Source organism: Antrostomus carolinensis, unplaced genomic scaffold (assembly GCF_000700745.2).
Source record: "Antrostomus carolinensis isolate BGI_N321 unplaced genomic scaffold, ASM70074v2 scaffold26250, whole genome shotgun sequence".
Taxonomy (NCBI): Eukaryota; Metazoa; Chordata; class Aves; order Caprimulgiformes; family Caprimulgidae; genus Antrostomus; species Antrostomus carolinensis.
In genome coordinates, this window is record NW_010288159.1 from 1 (window position 1) to 9,096 (window position 9,096).

The window sequence follows — 9,096 nt, forward strand, 5'->3', positions numbered from 1 at the left end:
TAAAATAAAATATAAAATAATAAGCACCAGGGGTTTATTGCCATTCCTACCTTTGGGGTTTCTCTGCACTATGCTCCCTTGTAAACTTCTTCCCAAATTGCCCACAACACTGAAGTCTTCAGCAAAAGCCGAGCTCCTCCATGGATGGTGTGACTCCACAGAAGGGGTGACTCCAGGAGCTGGGGCTTTAGGAAAATAACTACACGGGTGAGTGGGCACTGCTGGGAATGTTGGAGAGTCCTTCCCTAAGCCAGGGCTGGCAGAGCTGTCCCAGCACCCAGGTACTTCTGCAAAAACCCCATGGGACTCAAACAGAGCCTCTCAGGAGCTTGGGGGGCTTCTTATGTCAGGGGACCCTGTCCTCTCCCTGGAGCCAGCTGCTGATGCTCACTGCAGATCACTGGTGTCATTTTGGGGGAGGAAACGCAAGAATCCCAGTTATTCCGGAGGAGTCTGTGCCTGGCATGACCTGCCAGGGAGCCCAGCAGGAGAAAAGGACCCTTGTGACACAGGATTTCCAGTCACAGCACCCACTGAGGCCAATCCCATGGCTCAGGGTGTGAGTCCATCTCCCCCTGGTACCCCCAAACTTGGAGGGTGAGGGTGATGCAGCACAGTCACCCCATCTCTGCCAGCAATGTCACGCACAGCCCCAGCCCTGGCAGCATCACTCGTGACCCCAAGGCACCCCAACAGCACACAGCCCCAGCAAACACACTGTGGCAAACAAGGGAGGAAAAGGAAAACCCAAAAACAGGAGAAGATCTGAGGTTGTCCCATTCTCAGCCCCTGGTCCAGGCAGAAGGGATGCCCAGCTCACTCCTAAGGGGACATGAAATTGGATAACAATCTGCTGCTTCTCTGCAGAGCTGCACGTGTGGAGAACCCCTGGGGTACAGGTGGACCCATAAATCCTCCCGTCTCCAAGAAGCAGTACATGGACCAGCCATCACACTGCTCTTCTGATCCATCTCAGTGCCCAGAGCAGACATCTCGACAACAAGACTTTGTCCAGCATCAGCCTCTCCCATTGATCCCCCGTCAATCCCGCCATCACTCCATCAATCCCCCCATCACCCCCTCAATCCCATCACCCCATCAATCCCCCCATCACCCCATCAATCCTCTCATCACACTGCAAATCCCACAGCCAGTGGCAGCTGGGGAAGCTGGAGAGATGTGGCTCCAGGCAGGAGACATGAAAAAAATGAAAAAACCCCTATTAATACATCCCAAGGTGTGAAGAAATCCTACGTGATTTGGGATGAACAAGAGAAGAGAGTTTCCATGTTTTCTCCATGGTCAGCATCATCACCATCAATGAGTTCTCAGTGGGATCCATCCCCCCATTTGATCCAGCAAGCACAAAAGCTGATGTCAAGTTCAGCCATGCCCACTTCAGCCCCCCCCCCCCACATGCACACCTTAAATACAGCCCTTTCAGGAAGCAGGAAATTTGCTTTAAAAAAACCCCAAACCAATAAAAAAACCCAAAAAACCCCCAAAAGCATGACATGAAAACAAGCAGAAATCCCAACACTGCACATCCAGAGGCTCGTTTTATTTGCCATCAGGTCTCTGAGCCCTTGGGACTCCCTGGAAGTGACGTCAAAATAAAAACGACGTGGCCCCGTCTCTTTGGCAACACTGAAAATCCCCTGAGATTTTAAGCCGTGAGCAGATGTAGTCCCCATGCCCATGTCTGTGCAGGAAGGGCTCACTCATAAATATCATGGAAAAGGGACAAAATGGCTTGTGCTGGCTCTCGGCATGGCAGGACCTGCCACAGCTCAGTGCCAATGTCACCATCCCAAAGCAGAACACCCAGCACTGGGGTCCAAACCCTGGGAGAACCATCAGTGAAGCAGCAGCCCACCCGTGTACAAGACCAGCATGGTGAAAATCCCCAAATCTCTCCAGTTAAAGGACATTTTAAGGAAGCTGAGTCCAGTCCTGGTCAGCACCGATGGTTGGCATCTGCTGCCACTGACTTCAAGCCTCGGGGACCTGATGCTGCCCCAGCAGCTGTGGCAGACGATGGCCCTTTGCAGACGTGACCGGTGTTTCCAGGTGGGGAGTTTGCTTTGGGAAAGGAATGAGGAACATGCAGGCGAGCTGTCCTCGTGAGCCAGCATGCACGGACATGTCCGTCTGTCCTGCTCTTCCCCGCCTCCCCCAGTAATTTGTCAACCCCATTCTTCCAACTGTGGCACAGGGACACAGGACTCAAAACCAGGTTAATCTTGTCTCTCGCAGAGACAGAGCAGAGGACAGATGCTTTCTCTGCACACAAGAAAGGCTGCCAGGTGAGCATAACCCTTATTAGACACTGGAGAACCCACCCAGCCATCCCAAACCCATCAGAAAGCCAAGCTGCAATGCTCCTGCCGCCTGCGAGCTGCACAGTGACATGGTCAGCAGCTCAGCTGTACCTCCTCCCTCCCTTCACCCCAAAGACACCAAAACCCTCTGCTTTCTCCTCAAAAATCCCCCAGTGTTGGTGTCTCCAGCTGGTGCCTCACCACAGAGCTGGGACGTGAACATAGCCCAGTAGAGCACCCACAGGGGATGGGCTCCTCCTCAACATATTGACCTCCAAGGTGAGGGAGGGCAGGAGGCAGGGGAGGGGGCTCTGGCGGGGGCAAAGCTCAATACGGACCCATATTTTTGTCCAAATGTGTCTTTTCTTTTTGTTTTAACCAAGAAACATCCTGCAACCACCTGAGCCCCAAACCAAGCTGTGGTGAGGCATCTCCTTGCCCAATTGTGGGGAAAAACAGCAGCTAAAGCATCCACAAACCCCAGTCCTGGTTTGAAAGCAATCCATAACGATGTCCTGAACGTTCACAGGAAGGGGCGTGCTGCATCTCCATGGCTTCGACCTTTTCTTGTGATCTTTTTTTAAAAAAATATTGTCTCTCAGAGCTTCCAGCCCACCTGGCCATGGCAGACCCACTGTCACTGATGGTTGCCCCATCCCAGCAGCATCCCTGCTGTGCCAGGCATTGCTCCACCATCCCATGGCTCTTGCTGTCCCTGGGCAGCCCTGACCTGCTGGTCCCTGCCAAACCATCCCCGGAGAGGAATCCAGAATCAAATAAAGATGGATCTGAGCAGCGGTGATGGGGTTCAGTCCCCCCCTGTTTTGTCCCAGCATGCTCTCCTCAGAAGAGGACCTGCCCACTGTTTGCATCCCAGCAGCCCATCCAGGGTAGCTGGGTGGCCCATTTGCCAGTGGCCACCACTTGCAGCTTCGCTCGGTCGAATTTCCAGTACTGGTCATCCCGAAAGAAGTAGACGAAGCCGTCACGATGTGTGAGGGCACCCGCCATGCCCGGGGGCAAGCCCTCCCAGTCCCGCAGGCTGCGTGGGTAGTAGGGCTCCACATCCAGGGTCTCCTCGTTCACCACAAAGTACTTGGGTCCTTTGAAGAGGACCAGGCGTCGGAGCTGTTGGAAGTAGAGCGCGGTGTCAGGGTGCCGGGGGAGGCCACGGGCGCTGCATTTCTGAGGGAAACCTGCCTCCAAAGTGGAGCCCGTGTAGCGCCAGCATCGGCCACCTGGGAAGAGATGAGAAGAGGGGTCAGAGCCCACCCCACCGGGGTCCATCACAGCACCAGCTCCAGGAGATGTGGAAGGACTCAGCCACGGAGCCAGCCTTCCAGTCCAGGTTGGCCAGAGAAGTTGTGGCTGCTCCTCCCTGGAAGTGTTCAAGGCCAGGTTGGATGAGGCTTTGAGCAACCTGGTCTAGTGGAAGGTGTCCCTGCTGATGGCAGTGGGGTTGGAACTGGATGAGCTTTAAGGTCCCTCCCAACCCAAACCAGACTGTGGTTCTATGATCCATCCCACTTGGTGACCCAACCAGCACCACTGCGGGGCTGCTCCATGGACCAGGCTGAAGGGGAAACTGAGGCACGGCAGCTCAGGGGCTTGAAAGCACAGAAAGAGACTTCCAAGGACAGAGCAAGGCCACCACACCATCCACTAGCCCATGTTGCTTCCTTGCAAACCTCCCCCTGTTCCTGCATGGTGAGTGGGACAGAGAGACCCGGACCCCTCCAAGGCTGGGACAACCGAGACCAGGACTGCAGCAGGAGGAACCGCAATGGGGGCGAGCGCTGGGCTGTCCCCGCAGAGCCCCGTCCCCACCACGCAGGCAGACAAAAGCCTCTTTCTGCTCCAAAACCACAGCCTGACCCAGCCCGGGGGAGGGAGGGAGGGAGCAGCCGAGGCTGGGGAGGGAGAGGGGCTTTTGGCTCTTACCCAGCCAGAGCAACAAAGCCCCTTTCTGAAGAGCTGGCGACTGGTTTCCATTAAAAGCTGGGACTGACCCTGGCAGCTGGGCTGCCTGGTTTGACCTTCCTCTCCCCGTGCCACCAGATGGCATTTCAGGTCCCCATGGCAGCCCAGCCCCCGGCACGGCACAGGGAACCCCGTGTCCCATGAAAACACTGCACCGTCCCCACGGCCACGCGTCTTCGGGGAGTGTTTTCTCCCTAAATCCTCCAAGGGTTGGATGCATCTGGTTTGCTCTTCAAACACAGGTGAGTGCTGCTCTCCTGAATGTGTTATAGGGGAAACTGAGGCACGAGGGGGTGGTGTGGGCAGCCGGGGTGATATGCCCAAGGCCATACAGTTAATCTGTGGCACACACCAAGCCCAGGGCTCCTGTGGGATTTTGGACACCTGAGACCCAGTGATGATGTCCCAGCTCAGCTCCAGGATGGGACCAGTGTGAGGGGACAGGGGACATGGGCAGAAGAAGGTGCTCCAGCCCAACCGGACAGCCAGACCAGCTGTGGCAGCTCCAATGGGACCTCTCCTGCCCATCCCTCACCTACCTTTGAAGAAGTAGAACTTGCTGCTGAGCTGGGACCAGGCGCAGGCGTCGATGCTGGCGGGGAGGCCGGGCCAGCGTGTCTGCAGGGGCTGCGGGTCACTGGCATTGCCACTCACCGGCACCACCCAGTAGTGGTTGCCCTTGAAGATGTAGAGGTTGTGATCCACATCTGTGGGGCAGAGGGAGGAGTGAGGGGGTCCTGGGTGAGAGGTGAGGAACCTCATCCCATCTCCCATCCACCGCTCCCCAGTTCCCCTCTCCTCCCCATGCAGCTCCGCGGTGCTTCAGGGATGTTTGGGTTTTGGATGCTCCCTTCTGCCTTTCCAACCATCCCCTCAGCTTCATTCATTGCCTCCACTCCAGCCTGGAGAGGATACAAGCTGACCACAGCTCCTTCTCAAGCTTGTCTTCCATGGTTGAGCTACTGCAGTGACTAAGCCTGGCCACAGCCCAAGATTTAGGGTGTTTCCCACTCTCCCAACACACCAAAGCCATCGCTGTGTCCTCAAGATGCTCTGCTCTGTGTCAGCAATGTACAGCCGTGATGCTACCATCTCCTGGGAGCACATGTAGGGCTGTGGACCCATCAAACCCACCTTTCCCAGGACTGGAACTTGTCAGAGCAGAAATTGGCTGCTGCAGCTCTGGGGCAAGGGGGAGGGGGACGTGTTTTGGGAGAGGGCTGTGCCGGCCAGCACTCACCAGTGGTTATGGCATCGAAGAAGGAGTGGCAGTAATAGGCACTGAGGCTCCTCCTCTGCCGGTCCCCATCATAGAGGTCCACAGTCCAGTCCTGGAAGTGAGTGAAGACCTTTCCTGGGAGCTGGACAGCTGAGCCCTTGGAGGGCTTCCCTAGGATGGAGCAAGGGGTGGTGAGTCATGGAGAAGGGACAGGGAAATGGCTTTCCCCAAAGCACTGCGTGAGCACAGGGCTGGGGATCCATCCCAGGGCTCCAAACACTCCTTGTCCCACTGTCTGGTTCCTGTTCTCCTCTATACAGTGGTGGCAAAGACTCCTTGGTACCCCCAAAAAACACGCACCAGCATTTCCCTGGTTACAAACAAGTGGGCAGCAAGTCCAACCTTCTCTGTCCTGGAGGACCTGGTACCCATCCCACATGCCCTACCACATTTTCCTCCCCAACCACAAAGGAATGGAGCCCATCCCCACCATGCCCCTTGCATCTAGTCCTCTCCCCTTGCAGGGACCTGCTCCCATCCCTGCTCCTCGCTCTCCATCCTAGGGAACAGCCCCAAAGGAACGGAAGGATGCTGTGGGGAGCCAAGCTCACCATACAAGTTCTGGACAGCCAAGATGTCATCCCAGCTGAGGACAAAATCCTTGCTGAGCTTCTTGTAGTAGGGAGACATCAGGGCACTCTTGACGGGGGAGTGCTCCAGCCCCAGCGTGTGGCCGACCTCGTGTGCCACCACGACGAAGAGGTTGCGTCCTTTGCCGCTGTGCAGGGACCAACGCTCCGCGCTGTCAAAGTGGGCTTCTCCACGCCGGGGGAAGAAGGCGTGAGCCAAGGCACCTCCTGGGGACACAAGAGCCATCATGGACTGTGGGGCAGGAGAGGACCTCAGCTGCAAGCCAAGGGGTGGAGAAGGCACATGCAGCTCTGGTTTGCTGAAATATGCATCAATTTTAGCTATTTAGGAGGTCTCCTGAGAAAAAACAGCAGCTGCTGTCTGCTCTGTGGTTTATAAGCTTGATTTCTCACCCCAGGCTCAAGCTGGAGACTGAAGCCACCGCAGTGACCTATGCCAGGTAAAGGCTCAAGAAGAAAGAAAACCTGGGCTTGTCTGAAAGCGCCGCACAAAAAGGCTTGTCTGGAAGGAATGAACTTGGGTTTGGAGGATGCAGTCAGGATGGGGAGGGCTCCTCAAAGGTCATCAGCATGATCCTAGAACGAGCATCTCAAACCACCTTGCTGGCAGACCCTAGTTGTAGAGTTGAGAGTGGGGACCTCAAATCAGAAAGCAAACTGGTGCAAACTGGGAGATGTCCTTGGTTAGAAGGAATGCTGGGGCAGAGCCTGGCCCCCAGCCCATCACTGCCCCAGCCCTGCTCCCTGCCAGAGAACAGCCCATTGTAAAACAGAAGCTTACGAGGGGAAAGTGACCAGCACCTGGTCCATCGAAGGCATTGTTGAGTCCATCGTTGTGGTCCCCATGGAAGAAGGTCAGGCGGATGTCAGCTGGGCCATCCCGTGCCTCCCAAAACACCAGTGAGGACACGTTGCTCCAGAGCTGGAAGGCGGCTTTCACGGCCAGGCGCACCTCGTGCTGCGGCAGGTAGGAGGGCCAGTTCACCACCCGGTAGGTCAGGTGCCGCTTGTACCACCTCCCACCTGCAACAGGGACAAGCTCAGCACAGTGATGGAGACTTGGACTTGTTCTTCCACCCAGGGTGGAGGAAAGCTTCCCAGAGCTGGGAAAAGCCATGGTCTTCCCAAGCCGAAGCTGAAAGTCAACCCAGGTGTCCCACTAGCAGCAGGACCCAGGACATCCCTCTGAAGGTGCCACCAGCAGATCCCTCTCAGAGATTCCCAAGGTTGGAGTTCCAACCAAACCCTAAGAGAGGGACCAAAACTTGTTTGAGGAGAGAAGAAGCTGGGGCACCCAGTCTGAATGTCCCCTTGTCTTGTCATGCTTTCCAGGGCCAAATCCAGCACAGGTCCCTGACCTGCAGGTCTCCTGCCTGATGTGCAGCATCACAGCCCCCTCCTCCTCCTCCCCCTCCAGTGCCTTCAGCAGGCCCCCCCAGGGCCCCACATTTATGTCTGGCTGGGGGCATCCAGGAGCAGGAGAGAAGCTGTGGGGCCATGCTGGGAAGATGCGGGTGCCAGAGCCAGTGCTGAGATGTGGGAGCAGTGACAGATCTCCAGTGACCATGCCTGCTCCAGATGTGCAGGGAAATGGGGGGAACGGAGCCGGCAGCACGCCAGGGCTCGCTGTCACGGCTCTGAGCCAAGTCCCTCAGCAAAGCTGGCAGATACCCCATCCCAGCTCAGCCACCCCAGCCATGGGGACAAGCCCCACCAGCTCTGCTTCCTTCTCCTGGTTCCTGAGCAGCCCAGGACAGGGGGGACTCTGGGCCAGCTGGTCACCCAGGGGCAGAACCAAACCGCCTGCTCACCAGTGCAACAACAGCCTCTGACTCAAAAGGGACACGGCTGAGTGTCCCAGTGCCCAGGACAAACCCTGCATGGCCGAGGTTGAACATCTGCCTGGGCGGCTGCAGCCCTGAAATAAAGCCCTGGCATCCCCCCGTCCCTCTGCGGGGAAAGAGGATGTCCCAGCGGAGAAGGATGGATGGCACCAGGGGCAGGGCCAGGGGTCTCCAGCCAGAGCATCTCCCACCAGAGGAGGATGGATGGCACCAAGGGGAGGGGCAGGAGGCTCCAGCCAGAGCATCTCCCACCAGAGGAGGATGGATGGCACCAGGGGCAGGGCCAGGGGGCTCCAGCCAGAGCATCTCCCACCAGAGGAGGATGGATGGCACCAAGGGGAGGGGCAGGAGGCTCCAGCCAGAGCATCTCCCACCAGAGGAGGATGGATGGCACCAGGGGCAGGAAGCTCTGTCCAGAGCATCTCTCACCAGAGGAGGATGGATGACACCAGTCAGCAGGGATGGGCGAGGTGAAGACAACCTGCCCTTGGGAAGAGGAGGGCTATGGGGGCCACATGCAGCCGTTGAGCCCAGGACAATTGCAGGCAGGGAGTTCCCTGAGGGGAGAACCAGGATGTCACTGCTGGACATGTTATCTGGCTGAGGAGCTGCTGGTCAGCAGAGCTCCAGTGCCTGGTAAAGCCCAGTGAGGCAAATAGAAGAAAGTCCTCTTCCTGGTGCCTTCTACTGCAGACCCTGATTTCCAAACCCACTCCCTTTCAAGAAGCAAACAGGACCTGTCCCCAAACCTTCCCAGAGAGCAGAAAGCCTTGGGCTTCAACTGCAGAGGGGAGGTTTTGTTTAGGGGTGCAGAGAGGGGAGGACACACCAGACCCCATCCCACGCAGGGTGCCAACCTCTCCCTCTGGGCTGGGACTAAGCCCTGGAGCAGCAGGACAGACAGACACCCACCCCAGCCCCCCACTGGCCACCACAGCTGGGCTAACCCAGCTGAGAGCCAAAGCTGAACCAGGACTGGCTTTGCCCGCACGCCGGGGTGTGGATGTGCCCAAAGCCGTCGGGATGACGGCGACGGCGGCTGCCCGGCCAAGCTCCTGCTGGGAGAGGACAACAAAGCGCTT

General features: G+C 57.2%; 1 protein-coding gene across 1 annotated transcript in view; it reads right to left on the reverse strand.

Annotated features, from left to right (window-relative positions):
- Positions 1 to 3,164: 3,164 nt before the first annotated feature.
- MMP28 (matrix metallopeptidase 28) overlaps positions 3,165 to 9,096 on the reverse strand; it is a 15,649-nt gene continuing 9,717 nt past the window's right edge. Inside the window, exons 5-9 of the mRNA XM_029084410.1 lie at positions 6,972 to 7,193; positions 6,132 to 6,377; positions 5,542 to 5,691; positions 4,841 to 5,008; positions 3,165 to 3,559 (exon numbers count right to left, since the gene is read on the reverse strand). Coding sequence (XP_028940243.1) covers positions 3,165 to 3,559; positions 4,841 to 5,008; positions 5,542 to 5,691; positions 6,132 to 6,377; positions 6,972 to 7,193 — 1,181 coding nt within the window. The remainder of the gene's footprint in view (positions 3,560 to 4,840; positions 5,009 to 5,541; positions 5,692 to 6,131; positions 6,378 to 6,971; positions 7,194 to 9,096) is intronic.